At 38.3% G+C, this 27,323-nt stretch overlaps 1 protein-coding gene across 8 annotated transcripts in view; it reads right to left on the minus strand.

The window, feature by feature from the left end:
- The window catches only part of ROBO2 (roundabout guidance receptor 2), a 461,596-nt gene that overhangs the window by 139,101 nt on the left and 295,172 nt on the right, over positions 1-27,323 (minus strand). For all 8 annotated transcript variants that reach the window (XM_021403192.1, XM_021403137.1, XM_021403173.1 and 5 more), the window contains exons 3-5: positions 16,251-16,408; positions 14,312-14,432; positions 4,216-4,354 (exon numbers count right to left, since the gene is read on the minus strand). In XM_021403192.1, the coding sequence (XP_021258867.1) occupies positions 4,216-4,354; positions 14,312-14,432; positions 16,251-16,408 (418 nt within the window). The remainder of the gene's footprint in view (positions 1-4,215; positions 4,355-14,311; positions 14,433-16,250; positions 16,409-27,323) is intronic.

The following is a 27,323-nucleotide window of genomic DNA, read 5'->3' on the forward strand; positions in this document are numbered from 1 at the left end:
ATGAAAAGCAGATGAATCAAGAGTTGATTCAGGCCATATTGAATTTCTGACAACACAGGAGACCATCAGACCCTTAGCAGGAAAGTACAGTCTCTATTTCTGCCAAAGAGACATCAAAGGAAAGCTACTTGAACATGTGGTTAGAAAAAGACTTCAAAGTGTAAAAATGATTTTTATTTAATTTTCAGTATTTCCTGATCATTCTGCATAGCTGCAACTGGCTGAGTTGCTTCAGTACACTATTGGTGCCATTTCCTTGAGGTGCTTATAATGAAAAGAAACACCATTCATGTTGCGAACCTAGTATTTCAGCCAAAAGCATCAAGACTAGTGACCCCACAATATCCTGTTCACCTCCAGTAGTTTGACATGAGTCATACTTGATTAACTATTCCCCTTGCCTTTGTATACTGTGGAAGGTATGGTGTGATGTTGACTTTTTAGAGCAATTAAAATAAAATATACACCATGTGCCTCTATCCCGGATTCACAATGCATTTCAGTCTTTTGTCACTGATTTAAAATGGACAGCTTCTGGAAAAAAGCTTTGTACACCCCACACTTCACACTGTCCTTTGTTTCTGCTTATTGGTGCATTATCAGTATTTTTAGCAAGATATTAATTTGTTGGGATTGGTTTAGAATCTAAAAAGAATTTTCAGATCTAAATAATTCAGTTAATTATTACAAAAATATACATAGCTTGCTCTGAAAGTAATGCCTCCTAATTATTTTCATGGAAACTACAACAGATACAAGGAGCACAGTAATACTGTTTGATAGAGCAAATTCTCAGCTACAAAACAGTGTCTTTCTACATGGTCACCACCATGAGCTATGCATTTTTGCCAGCGATGAACAAGAGCCTGCATGCCACACTTGTAAAAATCTGCATGGCTGTCTGAAATGTGGCTGTCAGTACTACTGAAACACAGCAGCCAGCACCTCACTGTGCTCACATTCACTGTTTGGTCTCCATAAAAGTACATCAAGTGTTGATGAATATAAATGGATGCTTCACACGCACTTCCATGCCAGACACTATTTTGTCAGACTGCCCCTCTGCTGCCATCTGTTACATGGCAGCAAAATGTAATGGAACACTGGTGGGAAGGTTCAACCTCTACTGCCATTCCACCACATTCGTCTCTCTTGTCACAGGCCAACACAGTGAAACAGGAGGCATTTATTTCAGAGCAGCTCTCATTTAAAAAAAAAAAAAAAAAACAAAACTAGAAAAACCTAAGAAAACAGTTATTGTGCATAATTCACACCACCACTTCCACTTGGTACTTCCTAATGCTTTCTTAATTCCTGTCCAAAGATAAAGAAAAGCTCCATGATGTGTACAGAGGTCTTTGAAATCTCAGGTCATACCTATAGGATTTGGGAAAAGTAGCTTCCTCTGAGTGATAGTGAGACCTATTTTTTGCAGACACTTTAGAAATATTCACTAGAAGAACAACTTTTAGGTCTTAAATTCAAAAATATAGACTGACAGTTGTTTTAGATCATTAATTCAAAACAGTAAAAATTTGGAATAAAGATCTGCACGCTCAGAATAAACTTATGCCCATCTGTTCTTAGTTTCAAAGCATAATTGTTCATAAATTTCTGGGTTATTACAAGGCCAATTAAACAAAATACCTAAATTAAGATTTTTAAAATTTTCATATTTTCAAACACATTTACTTCTTTAGAAGTTGTTCCTTCCCCCCAGTCCAACTGTGAGTGGAGATGTTTACAGTTCACCGGGGACTTTTATAATTAAAACTGTAATAGCTGGAAATTATTTCCCAATTATTACTCAACACACCAATCGGTGGAAGAATACTGTTTTTTGCCACCAGAAATTACTGCGATTGCTTTTCTCTTTGCTTTCACATATGTCACTAAAAAAGCTAGAAGGAAGTAAGACAGAAAAATAGAGAAGGATTTCTGAAAGACTATGGATTCAGTATCACTGATTCTGGCATGGATTATGGAAACAAAATGCAGACAAATATCGAGTATTCAGTTTATCCCACTTTGCTATTACTGACCAAGGTATTTTTGATAACTGAATTAACAATAGAAAATTATAATAATTTGCAATACTTATTGAAGCAGGTACTTACTGTAATTATCTTGTAATCTAGGGATGTGGCCAAAAGGAAATTATTGGAAAAAAAAAGAACAACAACAACAAAAAAGACCCCACAACCAAAAAACAAAAAGACAAATGTGTGAAGAACATCACTAGCTGTAGAAAGAGGAAATTGTCTCTGAAATCTGTAAGACAAATAGCAGCACAGATCTGCTCAGAAAAATTTATTTATTTATGGAATTATAACAAAGGGAATTCCTTGAAGTTTCATAATTCACTGTTGATGTTAAAATGCTTAAAATACAGGAGTTCATAAAATGAAAGTGATATTCTTTTTTAACCTCAAAAAAAGAAAATTTTATATTTCATCAAGGAGGAAAACCTCAAGAAATTTCTACCCAAATTTTCATTTTCTCACCTTATTCTTTCAACTCACACTTGGGAAAATTTGTTTGCATTAAAAAAATCAGGGAAAACAAATTTATTTCAGATAGTTCAGGTTTATCTTCCTTAATTAAACAACATGAATCATTGTTTGGAAATTTCCACTCTTCGGACATTGATGATTCTGCTTATGTATACTGTTATACAACCGATACATTTTTGAAAACATACGATCCTGATAATCAGTGTTTGTTTTTAAGGTACTGATACTGGACTACTAGATGATCAAAATCCATATGGTGGTAACCTTCTACCATAGGCAATAGCAGCGGCAGTCCTCTATCACCCAAGGTGGCCTCCAGCATGAGATTCTGTAACTTTGCTCCTTACTCACCCATCCCTATGATGTTCTAAGAAGACATAACTGAAGACGTAGCCCTGTTTTCTACTTGAAGTTGCCCAAAGACAGTTAATTAACTGTTTTTCAGCAGTGAAAAAAAACGCTGCAAAAAAATGAACAGTTTCTGAGACTGAACTTGAATATCATCAGAAGGTATCTGATGTTAAAAGCACTATGAAAACTGTTCCCATTTCCTGTTACATTTCTTAGAAAGAAAGACATCACAACTGGACAGAAGAAATTACCTCAAAACACACAGTATCACGTTTTTCACAGTACAATATATTAAAAAGGTACATAAAGCCATTTTAAAAACCTAACCCAGCACGCAGCCTAATCAAAGCCACTGCCACTCTACTGCCTGTTCTGCTTACAAGACCTAGAAGTAGGCATGCTTTAAAACTTAAGCAGTAAGACTAAATTACAGCAGCACAATACATTCACTATTATTTAATTAAATAATTCCATGTTCACATCAGACATAGAGTTGAGGATATGGAAGCAAAAACAGCTATACTCTGATTTGAGTTTTGTGGTTTTATTCAAGATTTAGATATTGAAATCAAGTGATCTTAACCCTAAATGTAACAATGACCATGTGCTGTATGACTCCAAGGAATTATCACATTTTGCCTAGCTGGGGTGCAGATGTAAGGCATGCTGTGATGAAGAAAGAAGACCAAAACTTCCAATTTGTTTTAGTTAGGCCCAGTCTCAGCAGTGTGCTCTCAGCACTTTTGATATACACCGACAGGGTTAAACCAGTAAGAAACACCATCACAGTTGCTCTTTTTTTAAGACAATGTTTGGAGAATTAGAAGTAATACTAGTGACCAACAGAGTAAACCCAGTGTTTTCCACTTCTGATAAAACTGTCAGAAGTTCTTTTGACTTCTCCGGTGGAAGAGATCTTTCTGAGATACAATGAACATCAGCAGAAGAACCAGCAAAGCCCTACCTCTAATGCACCCCGTAAGTGTGACAGAGAAGGTCTGGACCCTTCCAGCTGAGCTTTCTCCCCCTTATGAAGGCTACTATTGCTAGCGCAGGCCTTAAGACATCTTTAGTTTTCTCCAGCAAATGCAGAGAACAGCCATCTGTTCACAACAGTGATGCATCCGTTTTCTTCCTTGCACAGGAATCCATGACCTGGACAATGCAGCTCAGAGTGGATTTCCCTGCTCATCTGGCTCTAGAACGTGGTTTGTAGTGCCAAAGACCAGAAACATGGGAAACAGGTCTTGCTTGTGATGTCAAACAACAAGCACATGCAGTCAAGAGTGGTTCCAGAATTACTCAACAGTGGAAATCTGAATGCAAACACAAACACAAATGCTGCTCTCACCTTCCTCTTGGTAGGTCTGCGTCATCTTTCTTCCAGCGGACGGTCGGCTGCGGGTCCCCCTGCACCTGGCACCGGAAATCCACGGCCTCCTCCTCCAGCACCACCTGGTTGATTGGTCGCCTGAGAAACGTGGGCCGCTCTTGAAAAGAGACATTAAAATTCCTCAGTGAGTCAGAGGGCTGAAATTAAAAGAAAACTTTTGACTTCTCAGCAAATTTTTGTTTACTGATCCGCAGAAGACAGAAAGGAGGGCTGAGTTCCACCAATTCAGACAAGTGGAACTGATGATGTGCATCAGCAGCCAGAACAGAGAGGCCGGGTTGGAGACGCTGAGGTTGTCACGTCTGGCCTTCATGTAAAAGCCGAGCGCCACTAGCATGAAGTGCGTGCCAACACCGGCTGTCCACCTGTCACAGCACTGGGGACGTCTTCCAGATCATGCCCCTCCATGTGAACTCTTTGGCTCTGCACTGCTGCATGCTCTGAATGTGATTCAAAAGCTACGTCTGCTCCAGGAATATATGAGCTGCCTGCAGAGATATCCTGCCTTTGGCAATAATCAATACCTTGATGCTTCGGAGGAAAATGCAAACTCTGTGTTAGGTGTCCCAGCCAATTGAGGGCTATTGTGCCGAGGTCAAATCTTCACTGATCCCCATCACTAACTTCATCACGGAAAAATAAATTAAAGCCTGAATAATAAGTTCTGTTTACCCTTGTTATGTTAGTCTGCACAGCTACAAATATTATTAATCATCATAATGTTGCACAGGCCGGCTTGAAATCCAGATGCAGAGCCACAATCTGATCTCAGTTACAGTGGTACAAACTCAAAGTACCGGTAATTTCATTTGAAAGGATGTCACCGGGGTTAGTTTCCAAGTTGCCTTTCGATTGCATAAATTTTGTTCTGTCCTCTCCCAGCCATACCACACTTTTATTGTCATAAATTATTTATGCCAGAGACAAACCATTATAAGACTGGGTTTACACGAGGCAATATTTCCACTCAAGACAGGGATTTATTATAAAGACATTTAAAACCAGTTACACACTATGTTTCACATTTCATTCTCAGCAAGTTGAGGGGTATGATGTCACTTAGAAAATTATTCAAAATTTACACAGATGTAGGTAATACCAGACTCTCACTGAGGCAGATTGTTTTCCTAACTACAGAGCTCCATTTATAGGCTTGTTATAGATGTTTTAGATATGCAAATTAAAAAAAAAAAAGAATTAGAAGAACATTAATAAGGCTACAAAATCTAACATGCAGCACCTAAATGCCAGAAGTGACAAAATTAAGGCTGCTTCTATGCCTTTTCTTCATTCCGTTTCTGCCTTATGGGAATGGTTGCAATTATATGATCACATACCACTTCTCCCCCAAACATCTCCGGACTGTTGGCGTTCATCTAATGAGCAGGTGTTTAATATTTTGCTTTTGTTGTACTGTTTAGTGGGTGGCCTCCTGTTGTACTACTCAAACCTCTCTTAAAAGAAAGAATTATTACTTTCCTCCTCATCTCCATTACACCTATCTCAATACTTCATAAACAATTCATATACTCTCACAGCCCCTCTCGGAGGGGTGTGATAGAGATCTAAGAAAGCAAGGTAAAAAATGGCTGCTAAATTTTCATGCCTAATTTCAGACACAAAACTGTCAATTTATTTTTTTCTTGAGAATTTAGCATTCATTTTATATGTTCAAAGCTCAGCTTTCATTGAATTCAGCTGCATCTGATACAATGTGTACCACTTTTACAAATTGAAATACTAAGGCAGAAAATAAGGAATATGAAAAAACTGTTAATAATTATTTATATCAGTGATGCAGCATCACATAGGAATTCCATAATACAAGCAGCGTTACTTGAAGGCAGAGAAAAATACATTTTGTCAGCAGAACAACAGACACATTCAAGAATCAACAGCACTTTCCCGGGTGCTAGAGATAATATCTAAGGGGCAGACTTTGTTCTCCCTGTTTCTCCTAAGCTATTCCTGGTCTCCCACTTTTTGTTCTCTTTGTTCTGTAGCTTGAGCCTGAAGCTTGCAGTAGCACTTGGGCACACAGATGTAGAAAGAATGACCCAGGGAACTACTGCCCTCTCAGCTTCATCTCTATGCTAGGGAAGATCATGAAACAGATCCTCATGGAAGCTATGCTAAGGCACATGGAAGAGACAGAGGTGACACGGGACAACCAGCACAGCTACACCAAGAACAGGTCCTGCCTGTCCAACCTAGTGGCCTTCAATGATTCCGTATCTGCATCAATGGACAAGAAAAAAGCCAGTGATGTCATCTGTCTGGATTTCTGTAAGGCCTTTGACACGGTCCCCCATAACACCCTTCTCTCCAAATTGGAAAGATATGGATTTGATGGGTGGACTGTTCAATGGTTGAGATCATACCCAGAGAGTGGTGACCAATGGTTCAATGTCCGGATGGAGATCAGTGACAAGTAGTATTCCTCAGGAGTCAGTACTGGGACCAATGTTTTTTAATATCTTCATCAATAACATAAACAGTAGGATTGAATGCATCGTCAGCAAGTTTGTGGATGACACCGTGTGGTGCGGTCAACACACCTGAGGGATGAGATGCCACCCAAAGAGACCTAGAAAGGATAGAGCAGTGGGCCCAGGTGAATCTTACGAGTTTCAGTGAATCCAAGTGCAAGGTCTTGCAGCTGGGTTGCAGCAACCCCCGCTATCAGTACAAAGGATAGAGATACAGCCCTGCTGAAAAGGACTTGGGTGTACTGAATGGAAGGCCAGCAATGTGCCCTCACAGCCCAGAAAGCCAACCTTATGTATCCTGGTTTGCATCAAAAGTAGTGTGGCCAGGTAGTTGAGGGAAGTGATCCCATCCCTCTATTCTGTGCTAGTGAAACCTCACCTGGAGTACTGCGTCTAGATGTGGAGCCCTCAGTGCAGGAGATTCATGGACCTGTTGGAGTGCATCCAGAGGACAGCCACAAAAATGACCCAAGGGATGGAACACCTCCCTTGTGAGAACAAGCTGAGAGAGTTGGGGCTGTTCAGCCTGGGGAAGAGGCTCTCTGAGGACCTTTCAATATCTACAGGGGGACTATAAGAAAAAAGGAGACAGACTGTACAGCAGCTTCTGTGATGATAGGACAGGGAGAAATGATTTCAAACTAAAAGAGGGGAGAATTACACTGGATATAAGGAAAGGTTTTTTTTTTTACATTAAGAGTAGTGAAACACTGGAACAGGTTGTCCAGATATCTGTTAGAAGATCCTTGGAGATCTTCAAGGTCAGGCTGGATGGGGCTCTGAGCAACCTGATCTAGCTGTACGTGTCTCTGCTCATTGCAAGGGAGTTGGAATAGATGACTTTTAAAGACCTCTTCCAACTCAAATGATTCTCTGATTCTGTGAAAATTAAAAAGCAATAAAAAAAATCAGCTAAAGTAGACATCAAGCATAGAAAATTCTGGATAAAGTCCTTTTAATCTGACAAACATTTAAACTGGTCAAAGTAACAAAAGCATTAGCTATCTGCCTTAGCACTAAGCAATGCACTTGGCCTGTCTGTGAAGATGTGCATCCAATGGGGAATATGTTAACTAAACTTTCCGTAAGTTTTTCTCCGCAACTTCTCACCTAAAAGAGCTCAGTCCAACACCTGCCTTAGCTCACAGAAAATACATTCTACCTTTTGGTATTTTTATTTCAAGAGATGATCCTTAACCAAGAAATTAGATCCCGATAAACATCCTTATAGGTGATTGAAAGGCTCTAGTTAGTTCACTTTGAACATAATAACTCCACATGTACCTCTATATTTGCTTATGATCTGCATACAGAAATGATTGTTGATCATGTTTACAAAAGCTGCCTGTAACTATTTATGAAACTGCTACTTGTGGCTATAAACGCTTCTATACAGGAGAGGAGAAAATAAATTCCTATCATATTTTGAAGAGAACTCTGCTGATGAAACAGTAAATGGCCAAAAGATCATTATGTAAATCACTTGATTCCACACCAAGACAACTTAGGAGTATATATTTTTGTTTCAGATCAGGTTCTTAAAAATTGCATTTTCCAAAATAGTTACAAATTTGCCAGAAAATAAATAGCTTTATAAATACAGATCACAGTTATCAATGACATGCAAATAACAGTAACTGCTATTTCCATTTTTCCATTATCTCTACATTTTTCACAGTGTGATTCAGGAAAGAACAAGTTCTCTCTCATGTTGTTTCATGTTTTTGTATCATTCAGACAATGCCTTGAATATGTCCAATAGCTAATTATACAGCTATAAAATGATCAGAGTGAATGCCATTGCTAATGCAATTAACATTCTTTATGTTAGATTAACTGGATTTGAGTCACCTGCATAACTTGCTTACAATGTTAATCTCTCAGGAGACAGAGCAGTGCTTGCCTGAGCATGCTAAATAGAAAATGTATCTTTGCACAGCCAGGTCAAGCATGGTTTCAGAGGCAAATCTGAGAAAATATACCGTGGTTTTTTTCTTTTGAAAAAGTTTGCCTATAAATAAAGCCTTGTGGTATAAATAGATATTGTTATGAAGTCAAAGGCTTTCAAAATATAATATATTTGAAAAACAATGGGTAATAAATTAAAAACATAAACATTATAAAACTTTTAATACAATTATTTTATACGTTTTTACTGAGTAAATAAAGTACCTTCTTTCCAGGCTTTCTCTGACGAATATTAAAAATCTAGAACTATAAAATAGGCCATGGTTATATGTCACATCAAACAGTTGTACTATCAGAGTGACCTTTATAACTTCAGAATAAACTTTGCTTGCAGTTATAAAAGGGGATTGTTACTGCAATCTGGACACCTACAGTATGTTGCAGTGCTTGAGATATGCACTGGAAGAAAATCACAGAACTGATTCAAGCCAGAAACATTAAAAAAATCTTCCTTGCTTTGGGTGCTGACACAAGTAAACCTCAAAACTCGATTATTCTTCTATTTAACAACTGGTCTGTGTATCACACTGTATTAGAGAGATTCAGATGACCTTCAGATGTATTATTGCCCTTTCTCTGTTCCTCAAAAAGTTAGACAGCCATATATGGGATCTCAATCTAATTAAAATGATCCTAACTACCTTAATATATTTTGTCTGCTGAGGCAACTGCTAGAGTGAAAGATTTGATGGTAATGTGAAGACTCAATCTGATTTAAAACTGTTTTCTCTTTTGCTAGAGAGAAGGCATCATTTTTTGAAAACGTTCTCCTGTTCTATGAAGAAGCAGTAAAACATGAGTTAAAAGGATGATTCTGGGGAGGGATTTAATAGCAAATAGAAAAAAAAAACAATTTTTTTCACCTTAGTGTTCTGATGCAAAGTAAAGAAAGACGCATTTGATGACTGGAAGCAAGTTTCACTTCAAAATGCTGTCAATAATGTAAATATTTCATTACCTGTAACATGTGCTGCATGCTCTCTGCCAAAAATGAAGATGAGGAAGAGGATAGCATGCTAGGATGTCAGCCAAAGAAATGAAAATACAGTTGCAATTGCACATTTTACTATTTAAGATATATTTCTATTACTTCTTTTTAGACACTTTTTTGTTTTTGAAAAATAAGAACTTATGTAGACACTGCACACTTCTGAGCTAGCCAAGATGCAGTGAGCTTGCACAGTGAGGGCACAGAGCATAGTAGGAAGTGCTTGTGAACTAACAAAAACTATTTTTTTCTACTCTTACTGTTTTCCTTGCATTGTATATATCTAACTAGGTGTTAATTGCAGGGATAGTTTTTATCGAGCATAAATACAAAATCTGCAGTTTGATCAAACTCTTTTTCACTGTTGTACCATCCTATTGCACCTTATTAGTACCAGTGGATAAGAAACACTGCAAAGCTACGATGCTTCTTTACGAACCGCCACAAACATGCTGCAAATGGGAAGTATTAAGGATTTGAAGAAAAACAGGAAGAGTTAAGCTCTGAAAGACAAAATACACACTGCTAACGTCTCTGTCTTGAACTGGGAATGTAAACTTGATTTAGGCAGGTTTTCCACATGGCCGGGAAATCTTTTGGGACTAATTTGCAAGATATGATGCGACAAGACTCTGCTAGGGCCTTCCACACAGTCAGAATTCAGGAAAGAAAAATGAGCCACGATGTCTTCATTAAGGAGTTTTTGGATTTCTTCCTCTAACATCATGTCATCACAGTATATTCTTGCTGGAACTATGGTATCTCTTTCAGTCTGACAATAACAAAAGAACATCAAACACAAATATTTCTTCAAGCACCAGAAGAAAGTACCTCTCCATCCCACAGGACCTTATTAGCTGAATAAAGGTTTGGGTACCAAAGCTAAAATCAAAGACTAGCACAAAACAATCTTTAATATGTCTGAATTGACATATCTTTTAAGATATTTCCATACTCTTATTAGTTACAATTTATATTCTTTTGAGGTTATTCTAAATATAACTCACTTTTTTTTTCACTGCCTAATGCCAGCCTCTTGAAGTTGATATATTAAGGCTTTCATTGATTTCACTGAACTTCAGAATCAATATACAAGATATACCTTTGTACATTCTCTTCAAACATAACTTTTCAAGTTCAAAGGAACAAAAAGGAGTCTGAAATAGTTAAACCATCTTGAAAACTTACTTGAGAACAGGGTGATAGTATGACAAAATTGTAAAAGGTTAACTTAAACAGTAATTATTGCTTTATTTATTTTCTCGCTCCATATTATGTGTTTATAAACCTAGCTTTCTTACAAATTGAAATGAAATTATTTCTGTTTTTCATCTTGCCTGAATTCTGTTCAGCCAAAGGCTATGAACCCAGACACAAAGCAGCCTAATTTGTATCATGCTTCTGAATTCGGCATTTAGAAAATGTGTCCATAGTAATAAAGTGCTATGTTGCCTCTTTCTGTGAATGTGAGGATTGATGGATTAGTTATTAACCTTCCTTAAAAGCCACCTCAAGGTCTGACAGAATCTGTCTTCATGCTATACTCCAAGATTACATCTTGGGGCATCATAAACGCAAAAAAAGGCAACTATCCTAGGAAAAGAAGACTAACAAAATCTAATGCCATTGCTGTCACTATTCAAACACAGGAATAATTTAGGGAAGCTCTGCTTACACAATCAATTTGATATCTTCCTTTGAAAGCATTCACTTTCACAGTTTTTTTGCTTGCTGAAGAATAGTATCTTGAGAATAAAAGAAATGCAATCTGCGCAGATGCTAACAGAATGCTTGAACATCCTCATCCCAGGTGAGAGCCTAGATGTTGAAAACTATGTTTTCTATGCAAATGGGGTTGGAAAAAAAAATGACTTGTTTTGTGAGAGCTGTACAGGCACTACTGTCAAAAATCTCTCAGCAAAGGTTATTGAATGGGTACCCATCTGAGTGGATACATTCCACTTATAGGAAATTTATTTTCTTCTCCTATTTCTTTTCAAGGGTTTTCTTGCCCATTTTATTATTTTTTTTATGTTTAACTCCAGGAAAGGTGTAATCTTTTAGGCTAGGCTTCCATGCTGCTCCCATTGGGCCACCAGTTAACAGCATACTGACTCAGTTTTTCCACAGGCAATGCCTCAAGATAAATTTATTGCACAGGAAGCCAGAGACTTGTCAGAAGTGATATGCAGAAATTAACTTCAGGTATTGCAGAAAAACTTGCAGAGCCAAAAGTAACAAGTGGCTGAATCCTGGAAAGGCTTGTGACCTAGCGTGAAATTTCCAACAGAGAAGAGTGCTTTTTAAGGCTGTCCTCAACGTACAGAAAGGTTTTTCTGGGTTTGTTATTACAACAAACAAACAAACAACAACAACAAAAAGAACAACAAAAAAACCCCAAACAAAACTAAAAAACAATAATATCAACCAGCTAATCACCATTTATTGTGTAGACTGATTGGACTGTCTTCAGCAGATCCAGTGCTTCCTGTAAACATCATGGGTAATGCCCTCCAGAGCATTTGTGTATGCATGAGCCCATGCAGGATCTAATGCCTGTACTATGGGAGAGGAGTACAACTGTTCTGCTGATGGAAGGCAAAACCAGGACATTTTCTTTCGTATAGAGTGGACCAGGACTAACCTGGACACATCTATGCAGTGAGCCCAATATGCCAACACTGAGTTTCAGGGCCAGGTGGCAGCCAGGGAAGGGGCATATGAGAGCTGAATTACCTCATCAAACAACAGATTATAACTTGAGTCACTTCATCCTGCATGCTACTTATAGCAAAAAGGAAGATATGAAGGGAATACCTAAAGAGAAGAGGAATTTGATATAGGAAGATACTATACCAGAAGTGAATTTTAAATACTTTTTTTTTAAACAGACTAGCATCATAAGAAAGAATTAAAGCTTCTTATTTCATTAATTGCTAATTTTGTTCTGTACTCACAAAATTGACTTTGACTGTATTTTATAAGTTGACTGCTATTATTAAAGCCCCCCCAAAATCATAATACTGTAGTTGACTAGGTAATGTTTTACATATCAAGAAAAACATAGTATTTTTCATAGCTCTGTATGATATAAAATTACATGCATATTTCATAATTTTTATTCCTACATCTCAGTGTTTTTTAGCAAATTAGTTTCTTAAGGATTTCTTAAGGCTTTGTAGTTTAGGATCGCAATGTACTTGCTATCCACAGGGAATAATATCAGAGATTATTAGTACTTAAACTGATGAAGAAGATATGTCATGCTGTCTCTTTAAGATCTATATAATGGTACAACCTCAACAGTGTGTCAGTGAAGGACATGATAATTTAATGGAGATCCTTTCTGTATTTTTTGCAAGGTATACTATTTCTGTTTTTCAGTCATATGCTTCCATGAATACATGACAAAATAAGTAGAGTGGAAGCCTTCACAGTCTTGTAGTATCAGAGAACAGCAAATCCTCAAGTCACTCACAAATCTTGTCAAGCAGAAACTTTTCTGTGTTCTTTAGTGAGACACACAATATACCTTTTAAGGTGGACAAAAATGCTGAACTGTACATATATGCAAATACAGACAGTAATATTTGTGATTTTGTTTTCTAGTGCACAGTATTAGGCATTAGGTGAGCAAATTAGGAGCATCTACTTTACAAAGTAGCTTAGGTATCTCTGGAAAGTCTTACTGGAATTACAAGCAATCTTGTTTGGAATTTCAGTATTTTATCAAGGAGGTGTAGCAGGAAGGAACGTTAACACTATTTCTTTTTTGTATGTATGCAATTATTTTTTTTAGCAATGAAGGCTTTTTTCTTTATTGATTTTCTTTTGTTTGCTCAAGACCTCTCGACTGATTCCCACAGAACCACAGCTACTGGTAAATAGAAATGTTGTGACTACAGGATGAACCACAGCAGGATTTAATGGCCCAGCTTCTTATCCAGTTGTTAGCAGGATGCACCCAGCCCTAAGATCAGTATTATTATATTCTAGTTCTGGACCCTCTCCTATCCATTTCTGATTCATTTAGCAACACCAAAACCCAAAATAATGTCCTTGGTTTTCAGGATGAAAAGCTTCTCTGTGTCCTTTAAAAGACAAATAACAGAAATATCACTATATATTCAAAAAGTTGATGTTGGATTTTCTCTAATGACTTTTTACTGGTCCATTGAGCTCTTCCATGCTCCCCTACAAAGGTTTGATTTCACAACTTCTCATGAGTAAGTAACTATTTAAATGGGCAATGCTGGTCCAAATCTCTGTTAGGTAGGTGCTATCAACTGTATTAGAAGTGGCTAAATTACATTTGGCAAATTTGAAAGGGAGAGTATTATTTTCCTGTATTATCACTTCTAAGCATATGCATAAAACTAAGGACCTCCAAAGAAATTTAAACAATCTGCTTTGAAGGAAAATCTTGGACCACCACCATTCTATAACTTTAAATTGTAGTCATTGAAACCAGTAGCTGCAAAATGCAGCTTAACCAATATTATTGCATTTTGTTAACCTGATTTTGTCTCATATTCTGATGAGTCCCCCTAGATCAATCCAATACATAACATTTCTAGTGAAATAGAAACAAAAGCTAGAGTAACTTTACCAAAGACAGTCAGCTCTGCTGGATCACTGTCTCGTTCCCCCACCATGTTGGTTCCAACGCAAGTGTACATGCCAGCATCACTTTTTCGTGTATTGGAGATCATTAGCTTCCCACCACGAATCTGTTTCAAAACAAGAAATATATTTTACAATTCAGATAAACAGAAGATATCAGAAAAAACTAGATGCTCAGGCAAGCAAGCTCCACAATTTAGGCATTTAAATATTCCATTTGTAAATATATGTAAGGCTACAAAATAATTATCCCATTCTTTTTAATATTTTAAAGATGATCTAGAACACATTTTGTCTTACTGATTGATTTTAAATGTGTCTTTTTAAATTTTCATTAGATGCTTTACCTTTCAAAGACTATCATTGCTTGCTGTCTCTTTGCCAGTACAGCATGCTTGCATTTCTTGCGTGATGATATGTAAAGCACTCTTGACATCTCTCTTAAGGAAAAGGCAGTTTCATTTAGTTTTATTTAGTTAGTTCACTTCATTGTTACTGTTGCCTGAACAGTTTCCTTGTTCGCTGAGTAAGACAGATTTTCCCTTTTCCTTGATGTAAACAGACTGAATCTAGACCAAACTGAGAATTCCCCTTACTCCCATAAAGCCTAATATTTTCCTGGCTACAAATATTTGTAGAGTGAATGAGCAGGGTAGATAAAAGAAACAAAGAAACAAATTTGCAGGCCATGAAGACACAATAAGTGTTAGAACACGAATGCAGTGCTTCAAAATAAGCTAGGAATATAGCCAAAGAAGCCTAAGAGTCAAGGAGTGATATACAGTTCTCTGCCACTCTCCATTCATCCTCTATTCTTGAGTAGATGACCCAGGCCATAATACCACAAATAGCAACTACTTAGATTGCTCAGCTAGAAATACCATTCTTAGACATCCAAAACAATGAATACATTTCCTAACAGTAATTCATCATTGAATAAGATCAGCACTGGATGAATTACATATCTCCACAGACAACATCAACAAAAAAACCTTTATTAAATTAATATCAATAGTGAAAAGCATAATATTAAAAATTAGGAATTAAATATGTTTGTGCATCCTTAATTCGTCCCATCAGTTTGCACATAGCATGGTATCATTTCCAGTCACTTGACAGGTTAAACCTTTGTGCAGGATCCTTTTTCATTCAGTACAAAAAATGAACCATCGCAAAAATACCATCATTATTCATTTACTCACTACGTATTCCTATTCAAGAACATTGCTCTTTATAATATAATTGCAGCCTTTCTTTAGAATACACAGCCCAATTTCTATACTAAAATTGACCTTACTAATATCATCCTCAGTTATGGCTTTTTTTCCACATAGAACATTTGTGTACCTCATTGATATGACTGGTTTTACCTTTAAGACACCTCTCTTATATAGGGTCTGATACTGTTCTCATTTAACAAATAACTGAGGTTAAGAAAAGGTAAGGCCAAACTTGTCCAAGACATTTGCCAAGTTCCAAAGTGGGACAGCTCACATTTGACAGAGTATCTTACACAATCAAATCTACTGCTCTAACACAACTCAGTTATAACAGTTGCACAAAGCACGCCTCAGGAAGTTCAAGCTGGACACACAAATCAGAAAGAATAAACAGAGGAAAACTGACAAGTATAATAACAAGTCTCTATGGGAAAGATGAATACATTTGGATTTACTTTTCCCTGTCTCTTCAGTTTTGGAATCCATGGCTCCTCTGTCTGTACTTCCACTGCCAAAACACAGCAAATCCTAAAAGCCTGTCCTACTCCGACTCTGTGACTTCAAAGCCAAGCAGTTTTTTGTCTCCATTACAGTGGTGTGCGCGATCAGGTACAGAGAAAGACTGAAAGACAGTCTGCTGTGCTCAGCTGCTGTGCTTTTAATGCAGGTTTTGTGCCTATAAACAGCCATCTGAGATGTACTCACACTGATCCGCTCTTCCCTGTCATCAATACGGACTTTATCTTTTTTCCAGTAGATGGTAGGCTCAGGGTGTCCACGAGGTGGCTGGCACTCCAGTATTGCAGGCTCTCCAGCTGCCACCACAACATCTGTAGGGTTTTGACGGAAGTCATCTCGTAGCACTAATGCAGTAAATGAGGGAGAGAAGAAAACGTTACTTGAAGTGACATCCTTGTCTATGAGGAAAAAAAATAAAAGATCTGTAGCACCCATTAGTCTTTTCACCCTTAACAGGGTCACTTTCCCTTACAGGAAGCAATACTCCTTGTAAAAGTAGTAGGTTGGTTTTTTTTTTGTTCTTAATACTTTTGCAACTTTGACTACTGTTGTCCCATAACTTTGAAAGGAAAAAGCATTTAAAGTACCAAGCTGTTCGAAAATTAAATTAGGCAATGCACGTTAGCTTCTTGTGTAAATCAAGATCCTATAAAGAAGGATTAGGTACAAACAGCTGGCTTTGGTATGTTACTATGATATCCACTACATCATTATTCTTCCACGTGTGCCCTAGTCTGTTGGTTGATCGACATTCTCATAAACATAAAACTGAAAATTTCTCTAGATGACCTACTGAAATAGAATTTAGGGCATTTCCCCTCCATGAATTTCAGCTATGTAAGGCTTTCGTTACAGACTTTAAACAGTTCTTGCCCTTAATGGAAACAGGGCCCTCTGAGAAATTAGAAAACACTGTATCTTAGTGAAATAGCAAGTCAGGAAGAGTTCAGGAGAAATTGCTTTGTCTCATCTCATAAGCAGAGATAATTTACTGCTTTCAATATTAATGAAATGTGCCCCGTTTTAACATTTGGAAGTGAATATTTTTCTGTTCTGTAATAAGCCACAAGAAAATATGATTAATACATAGAAGAACTGGTCTCTGTCTGAATGGGCTAATGTGAGTAACCTGTATAAAGGTGGCACTCAAAATGACATACAAGGTAACTTACTGTTCTGCATTTTGTGATATACACGTAGATCACAGAGGAAGGAGGGAATTAAATGGCACCCAATTCTTTTCCTAACAGTAAAAAGGTGAATATTTACATCTTGCTCTTCGAGCATAAAATAAAATTGACACAGTTGGCAATGGATGCAACTCTGGCAAGAACTCATATTCTTCTTAAGTAACATATCCAATAGATAGACATTTTCCAACAGATAATGAAAGACTCAACTCAAAATATTTCTGATTAATACCAAACACTCCAACACTTTTGATTTCCATTAACTAAACCGACAGAAGTAGAATTTATAGTGCTTCAAGATCAAACGGAATAACTTTACAAAATGCACAACATAGAAGTACTTATGCTAAAGAAAGTGGGCTGCACCTCTCCTGTGAAGAAAGGCTGAGGGAGCTGGGCTAGTTCAGCCTGGAGAAGGCTCAGGGGAGATCGCATAGCAGCCTTCCAGTAGTACAAAGGAAGTTATAAACAGGAAGAAGAATGACTTTTTTTTACGTGGTCTGATAGTGATAGGACAAGGGGGAATGGCTTTAAATTAAAAGAGGGGAGATTTCGATCAGATATTAGGAAGAAATTTTTTTATTCAGAGGGTGGTGAGGCACTGGCACAGGCTGCCCAGAGATGCTGTGAGTACCCCATCCGTGGAGGTGTTCAAGGCCAGGTTGGATGGGACCCTGGGCAGCTTAAGCTGGTGGGTGGCAACGTGCCTATGCAGGGAGGATGGATCTGGATGATCTTTAAGGTCTCTTCTTACCCAATCCATTCTATGATTCTATGATTTTGCATTACACCATTTTTTAAACAAAGCCAAGAAAGCTGATACCTCAGCAGCCTGAGGGAAAGAATGAGGAAAAAAAAGGTATTATGGAAGCACCTATTTTGGGAAGCACTTTCACGTGTCTCTGGTATGATTATGCTACACAGGAAAAAAAAGTACTTCTAGGCAGTGATATGCTCTCTTTCACACAATTGGCAAACTTCTGCTATCAAAACACAAAAAAATAATATTAATTTGTATTGGCTTGACTTTTTATATAATTACAGAACTCCAATGCAAATTCATTAGTGGAAAATCCCCAGAAAATCAGCAGCTCCAACATCACAATGACTATCCTTCCCACTCCTAACTCTTGGCAGCAATACCGAGGAAATCATTTTCCTTGAATGTTACATGAAACTGAAGAACACAGTTTCTTGGAGTGATACACAGCAAATTACATTAACTTTCTCTGAATCATTCCAGCAACTGTGCAAGGTTCCAATCAGCCACAGAATATGAAGCTAAGAGGTGATTTGATTTTATCACATTCCTTTACTCAAGTCCTACCACAAATGTGACTTGATGGAAGACAAAAATGACACAACAGTGTTTATTTAATCTTGCTCTGTTCCTCAACACATATGTGAATCTTGGATAGATATATCTCAATATTTCCATCTATACTATTCTGTGTTTTGGAGAAAAACAAAAAAAAAGTTGTGTGAGAAAAATGAAATAGGTAACAATAAAGTTAAGATAGAAAGAGAAAGATAAGAGAAAAATGCGTGGAATACAGACAGAAAACAAATCAGAGAAGAAAAGGGGGAACATTAAGTTTAGAGAGAATAAAAACAAAAAGCCAGGTAAAGGAAGGAAAAGAATACAGAAAAAAAAAGGTAAAGAATAGAGGGCATAGGCTGCCATTTCTTTGCCTCAGTGCTTCTATCACAATATAACAACATCAGCACAAAGCACAGATTAATCTGATCAGTGCAGCTATCCCAGCACATCCAAATGTTAACCCACGTGAGATGCAAGGGCTCAGGATGGAGGAGATTTTGGGGTGCTGGCTGGTTTGCTCAGCTGCCCTGGTACTGCAGCAGACCTCAGCAACACAGAAAGCAACAGAAGGAGGGATCGGAGCTCACACATATTAGGAGGGATAATGGAAAAGTTGCAGCACAGCTTAGTGCATTCACCATATCTAATAGCACAATCATCTGTGAAAACAGAAAAATGGTTGAGACCTGCAAAATATTCCTCAGCCAATTATCCACAATTGCCATACACTTCCGCATAACTGCTAGCATGAGATCCCCTCTCCTGACACTGGCAAGAGGCTTTTGTTCCCTCGCAAATCCAGCCCTCCTCAGGGCTTTTTAAAAATTCATTGCAAGAGGTGAAGCGTTGGCATTAGGCTCCCCAGCCTCACCCCACATACTTTCTTGCTGTAATCCAACATTAACGCTTGCCCTCAGCGTACATGCAATGAAGGACACCAAAGAGACAGAGAGCTGACGGCCTGGCCCCTGCTTCCCTCCACCAGGCTGGTAGCAGTGCTGACTCCCTCATGCTCAGCCACGTGTGCGGCCTTGGAGCTGCACAAGGCTCCCAGGCTTTGCTTCTTTGGAAGGCACTGGGAGGCTATCGGCTTGGAAAGGACAGCAAGGTCGCACGTACAGCTGATGATGGTGCTGTGGACAAAAGTTAATTAAAGTTTGATAAGTCTCTTTGTAGTTCTAACAAGGCTGGTGCTGCTCAAACAAGATAGATGTCTATGAACTGTCACATCAGTCTTTAAGGGATGCAAAACCCTGCATGCCCACTTACAGGTATTCACGAGGGCAGTAATGCAAAGCAATGACACCTAACAACAGCAGCAGCAAGATAAATACTTCCAGGCCAGGCAGCTGCGAGAGTTAGGAAAAAAGACAAAAAGAAATCCCTGCTATCAGGGCAACTGCTCACCAGCACCTGCCAGCTTAGGCCCAAATCCAGGCCAAAGGCAAACCAGTGCTTGTAAGCTCAGGGAATCATGTGGAAACCAAATTAATTTCCTTGACTGAGGTTCTGGCAATTTGCTTAAAGGAACCAGAGATAAAACAACGCTTATGGGATGGGAGGAAAGGTGGTGGGGTCAAAATTATTCTAGGCTAGATAACCATGGCTTAATCCTGCTTTTCACCACAACAGCTTCCAGGGCCTTTGAAAGAAAACATTTTTATAGGATTTACATTTACATGATGACTACAAATAACCATCTGTCTGCTTCTACTTTTTCAATCTGGTCCATGTCCCATGAGTCCCCAGCCCATGGCCAAAGCAGTGAAGCTGGAAGGAAGGAGCACATGCCCATCAGGAGGCTCTGGAATAATTGCCTTCTTCTCCCAACAGCACTTGGCTCTCCTCCTCCTCTCACCGATATACTCAGTGAACATCTGATATTACTAGGGAGGGGAGGGAGGTAAAGCCTCTTTTTCAATGAATTATAATGTCTTAAAACACAGCTACATCTGTCATGCTGACTAGAGGGTATAAAGAGATACCAAGTAAATATTAATGTGCTTTGGTAACTTGGGTTCTAGTAGTTTATCTCATCCCTCCTGTTCTGTTTGGTGCTTATCTGAGGATATTATTACACTCATACAAGGAATTTACACAGCTGCACTGGTGGTAAGTTGGTCATATGCCACATGCAGGTAGGTCTCCCTTGATCCAAGGCACTGCCCCATGGGCATTTAACTAAATCCTCATCTCTCTATGACTGCTTGGCACTCCTCTCATATGACACATGACGATACACACAGTCAACATGAATTATTATGTCAGATAACTACCCAGATGTCACACAGTGAACAGATTAAAGGATTAAAATATTTGAAATAATGTAATGTGCAGGGGGGTATTTCAGAGCTTGGGTAATAATATTTATAATCTAGTTAAATGGCCTCACAACAAGCTGGCACTGCTTGCTGGAATCAGGTAGCAAAAAGAACAAGGGGTCATAAACAACGTTTCTTGTGAAAAAGAATGATACACTTAGAGGATGCTGCTGCCCTACCTTTTGCTAAAGCCTCTGTCACAGTTTGATAGGGAAGTTATGAACAAAATCACAATTTATGCTGTGGTTCTAAGCAGTACTCCAAAGGAGTCATGAACTACCTCTGCATGTGCACGGCCCTGGAAAAGCTGTCAGCCATCATGGAAAGTTTTAAAAAGCAGTGAAGAAGAACTATACTGATGTTTTCTTTTTCCTACCCTTCTCCTATCTCATGATATAGATATTGCCTAGGAGACATAAAAGCTAGCTAATTTACTGTGACTCAAAATGGCCAGACTTCCCAAAACCCAAGAGATTCACTTTCAGAGGTGTTAGGGTATTCTCAAAGACTCCAGCAGTTTTGACAATGTCCAATTTGTAAGGCTCCTGTAAATCAAAGTGAGGAAGAGAGTAGTAGGGAGATATCTGAATAAAGAAACAAACAGAGAATACTCCTCCTTTCAGATTCAGCCTCTTTCTTTGGCCTTATCCCTTTTTCTCACTCAATATTCCACATACTTCTGAACTTAATAACCTACTCATTACTTACAGTTAAAGTGAGCTTTAAAATATATTTTCAAGCTTCAGAAAAAAAAATACCACAGAATAAGGTGGCAAAAAACCCACTGTTCTGACACATCCTCTAAAGCTTTTAACATCTAGTATATGCAGATACAGATATTTATAGAATTTGGACCTTTGTTGATGAGCATTAATGCTTAAACATACAGCAGGAGACCCTTGCTTCTGAACAGAGTATCTATTAAAAAAAGTTAATTGACAAGCTGAGAATCAAAGTATTATAAATTAAGAGTGTGAAAAGCCATTATCAAATAAGTGGACAGATTCCAAATGAAAATACAGTTCTATCACCTGTCTCCATTGCACTTAAGTAGAACTTTTTAAATTCCCACCTCTTTCCATCAAGAAATCCTGAATGATGCAATTAAGAGTCAGCAATCTTAGTACCCATCTGCCATACATCTTCAAAAGCAACACTGTGTGTTAATAGTCAAAAAAGGCAAAGGGAAGCAATAAGCATAAACATGTATTCTTTATGAATGCAAATATCCTACAAACCACATTGAAATAATTTCAGAAATCTAAAGCCATATAACACAATATGGTGAAAAAAATTCTCTAGGATATGGGGCAGTTTTCTTTTTTCTTATTTTTAAAGCATAATCACTCAGGATAAATGCACTGCATGGATTGCTCGTGTTAACAACGGACATGGTACCAAGAGTTATATTTCACTGAAACTAAAAACCCTATTACTTTCTTATAAGTTCACCAACTTCATTGAAGACCTAGTATCACAACTGTAGGCAACGAACTCTGAAAAATAAGCAGTTTGATCTAAGCCTTAAGATTTAACAAGAATCAGACTTCAGCAGTTTACTAGAATAGTTATTTAACGATCCTTTAAACTTAAGTCTGCCATTAGCTTTTATATGTTCTTTACATTTAATGGGCTGCATGTTCAGAAGATCATTATTTTTTTCCCAAGTAATGTGAATATCAGGTGTGAACTGGAGCACAGCTTCAAAAAAACATCACATCACAACTGAAGTAGTGTTCTTTCACTGTCATTTGTCTGCCAGCATGTCTACTTTGCAGCAAGAATATGGAACTAGTCTCAGCAAAAGCATGAGAAAAAAAAATCTTAAGGGAATTACAAACATATAACCAATTTTCAAAAGCAATAATATATAAAAAAAACAATTTTACTGAATGTCAAATATACATGAATGAATGTCAGGTGGAAGCCTTTGTATGAGTAGCTCTGAAGTACACACACCAACTGCTCTGTACATACAGAGTACAGCACAGAGAATCCCCAGAAAATAGATTTAATTAGTAAGTTCACAAAGCACAGTATAATAGCATTCAGGTTTACTGCTACGAGCACAGAAGTAGCATTGCCAGGTACGTGCAGCACTATGTTCAACCTAATGAATGCTACCTGTTTGCCATAGCATCAAACTGTTGTATTTTTTCTGTTTCCAGACTGAAGTTTGTACTCCTGCAAGCACTTATGCTGCTTTAGTCCCTTGGGCTTCCAGTTCAAGCCCAGTCAAAACACCTAAAAAGTACATGTGCTTTCAGTAAAACAAAGGAAGAAAACCAGATGTGAATGACAAAAACAAGTACAAATGAATGAATATTTCTTGTACAAGAAATATAGAACGTTACATGCTTCATTTAACCAATATAATACAGAATGCAATCTCTGAGCTCTACTGAAGTGTGAATAGCCTCTAATGAACTCCTTGTGTACATATGCACAACACACACACACATAGCGTCTGGGATGCTTTCCCATCTTGGCAGGGGGTCACTGTCACATTACTTGTATGCTTTAGCCACATTAGGCAACGCATCAAACAAAACAGGCACTTTCCCAACATAGGGGAAACTCTAGAACTCTATTCCTTCTGTCCTTCCTCCTCTTCATCTAATTCTGGTCTTCATCTAATTACGTCTGAGATTTATACTCTAAAGCTCATCTATTCCACTTTTGAAAGCAGGATTTCATTCTGTCAGGACTTTTTACTGTTTTCTTCAGAAGTCAGGACTGAAAACAGGGTATCTGAGCAGACCTATCTAGGGGTGTATTTCTTGACAAGCTTTCATAACATAAGCTCAATAAGCTTTGCAAGGGGACTGTACAGCTATGTTTCACCATGTAATGGAAAAGGAGCTATATCCACAGCTGTATCCACAACAGAGTGGGTGGGAGCTGCCTGCAGCTTTTGGATCACCTCTCTTCATATACTGCAAACTGTCCTTGTGTCAACAGGTCACACTGAGATGCTTACCAGGTGCCATTTCAACAGGCATGCTACATAAGTCTGGCTGGCTTTGTGTCTGCTGTCCCATAAGTAGGTAAGTCATTGACGCAGGCTCCACAGTAGTATTTCCTGTAGCATTCGAGACCACAGTGACTTTTTAACAGTTAACCTTCTGCAGGGCTCAACTGCTTTGACTTTTTCAGAACTTGCCCCAGCAAACAGAGACTAGACACTGCATACAACAAGCTTGCATGGCTGTCACTGAGACACATCCTATCATTCAAGGCTAAGGAACAGAAGAGACACAAGAACTGTGCATAGAAGGATTGGGATAGCAGAAGGGATGTGTATGTGTGTGCATAGGTGTAGCCACATTTGGCACCCCACCTTTGCCAAGAATTTACAGTAAAACTCCAACCTCCAAATTCCTTAACACTGGTTACATATTATTCTAATCTAACGTTATTTTACATAGGTTGCTCTGAAAGCAATGACTCCTATTATTTCCAAGGAAACTTGAACAGATACAAAGAGCACAATAATACTCTTTGATCGATCAAGTTCTCAGCTATAAAACATTACTTTTCAACACAGTCACCACCATTAGCTAGGCATTTTCATCAGCGATGTACATGAATATCCATGCTGGGCTCCTAAAAATCTGTATCAGTGGAAGTGACCCACTGTTTCACAGCTGCTATGACAGCATCATAGTTGTCAGGAAAATGTTGCCCACACAGTCCATTTTTCATCAGCCTGAAAAGATGGAAGTCAGAAGATGCCAAATGCAGACTAAATTGTGGGTGTGGTAGGACTGTCCAGCCAAGATTGGAAATACAATCCACAATCTTCAAACTGGTATCGGGCCTGGTGTTACTGTGTTTCAGGAAAAAGCTTGTCTTCTTCTCTGGCCTAGCTCTGGAAGTTCAAGCTTAGTCAGCATTGTGATGCAGAAGTTAGACTTGATGGTTTGTCTGGGTTCCAGGAAATCCAGAAGGATCCCCCCTTTCCTATCCCAAAAGACAGTGCACATCACTTCACCCACTGAGAGCTGCGTCTTGAACTTTTTCTCTGATGAGTAATTCACACGTTGACTCGACTCCAGCTCGTTGTGGTGACATCATGTCTCATCATCAGTAATGATGCAATCCAGGAAACTGTCACCTTCAGCCTCTTATCGGTTCAATAGGTCCTGACAAACTTGCGTATGGTGTTCTTTCTGTTCCTGTGTGAGCATTCATGGGACCTGGTGCAAACTTTGTGATATTCCAACATTGACATCATTGTTTCCAATGCAATGAAGCTGATATTAAGCTCTGTACATGGTTCCCTGGTTGTAATCTGATGATTCATGTGGATGAGCTGATTGAGATGCTCTTCATTTCATGGTGTGACAGCTGTGCGTGGCTGTCTGGAACACAGCTTAGCTTTCATGTTGTTGTTGCCACTGCTGAAATGCACCACCCACTGCACTCACATCCACACTTTGGTCTCCATAAACATTCAGCAAGTGCCCATGAATGTCAACCGGTGCAATTTTTTCCGCATGGAGGAATTCAGTGATACACCTTAGCCTGATATGCACTTCCATGTCAGGCACCGTATTGTCAGACTGCCCCTCTGCTGCCTTCTGTCACACGGCAACAAAATGTAACAGAATATTGGTAGGAAATTTCAACCCATACTGCCATGCCACCAACATCCACTTCTGATTTCATGGGCCAACATAATAAAATAGGAGGTACAGCTTTTGGAGCAGCCCTCATAATATTCTACATTAAATTCAAAAGGCAAGTGACTTGTGATCCAAATACACTGTTCATTAGAACTCAAACTCCTGTCTCTGAGGACAACAAGAACACTTGTTTGTTCCAGTGTTGAAGTATATTTGTTTTGTTTTGTTTTTAATTTCACCACAGAATTTTCTTCATAAAATAATAAACAAAACAAAATAACTTATGTTACTTGCATCGTTCCACATAATGAATTTAAGTTCGCAGAGGTCTAAAGAAATGTAAGGAGCAATGTGACATGCAGGCATCATATTAAACACTCTTTGGAAAGAGTCATTTGAATTCTGTCAGTGTACTATCAGCTAGGAGACGCTCCACAAAACATCTAGATAATATGGTGGTTTTGCACAGTCTAACCATAGATAGGATGCCCCAAATTTGTGATTTTATCGAAAATAAAGAAGATAATAGGGTAATTTACAGGAAATCTTTTGCAATTTGAACTACTTAAATAACACAAGGAAATACTTATATACAATATGAAATAACTGTCCCATTTATACTCTTTTTCTCTTTTGAAAGAGTTCACACTGCCCTCATTATTATTCACTACATGGTGCAAGAGGAAAAAAAAATTAAAGAAGCAGGAGCAAAGACTAAACGTAATAGCCTAAAGCAACAATTCTGAAAAGGAAGTTTCAGCACCCAGAGGGAGACCAGAGCCTAGGTGTCCAGCTCCACCTGCCTTTATGCTACATTGTGTGTGAGACACAAAATGACCTTCATCTGGGTGGTTACACAAGCTCCCAGACACTTTTGAAAGTGGTGTAATACTCTAAATTGCAGTAAAGGTGAGACAAGCTTTTTTTCCTAACTAATACCACATTCCCAAAGTGTTATTTCACGTACAACAAATGTTATATAATGGAAAAACTAACATCACAATACAACTAGAAGAACAAAATATAGATGTTACACATCTGTCTACACCTTTGACACTGAACATTCCTCTGGCAGTTCAGTGCAAGAGAAAACTCAGTGTAACTACCTATCTGCTGAAGGCTTTATAGAGAGAGATGGCAAAGTGCACAATCTTCCATAGCCTATTTATCCCAGTCTATAGAGGAGAAACAATGTGGGATCCACCTGTAAAACAGCCTGTAACTGTCTTACACATTGGCTCGAGTGGTCCTTCAGATGAGGAGCTCATACTCCTCCTAAGGGTCTTGGAGCAGGAAGGATGACTGTTAATTCTACAGTTAGAATGCAAAATCATTTTTACAGTCTTTCCCTCAGTTCAGCTTTTATATGTAAACAATTAGTGCAACAAAGAGTCTGTTCCAGCATAGGCACATTTACTAACTAAATATTGAAACTGGTATTACTTTAAACACAAATCTTTCCATCACGCTGAAGCCATTCATTTTATTCCTCTGTAGCACTAAGTTTAACTAGACACAAGGCACCTGTCTCTGTAACTCTCACAAAAGATTACATTTGTGTACATTTGTATAGCTACTACCATTCTGCAATTGAAATAGATAACAAGAGGCTATTCTGACAAGATAAAGTATTCAAGCACCATATGATAGACAAAGTATAATATTGAAATAGGCAGATTAGATCATTAGCCCAGACAGGATTGGATGAAGGGAATTTTTAGCCTGCCACAGTATTCATCTGGGATAGATTTTAGGCTGAATAGCACAAATGTTTTCTTTCATGCCAATGAGAGGAAAGG

The sequence above is a fragment of the Numida meleagris genome, chromosome 1, assembly GCF_002078875.1.
Source record: "Numida meleagris isolate 19003 breed g44 Domestic line chromosome 1, NumMel1.0, whole genome shotgun sequence".
NCBI lineage: Eukaryota > Metazoa > Chordata > Aves > Galliformes > Numididae > Numida > Numida meleagris.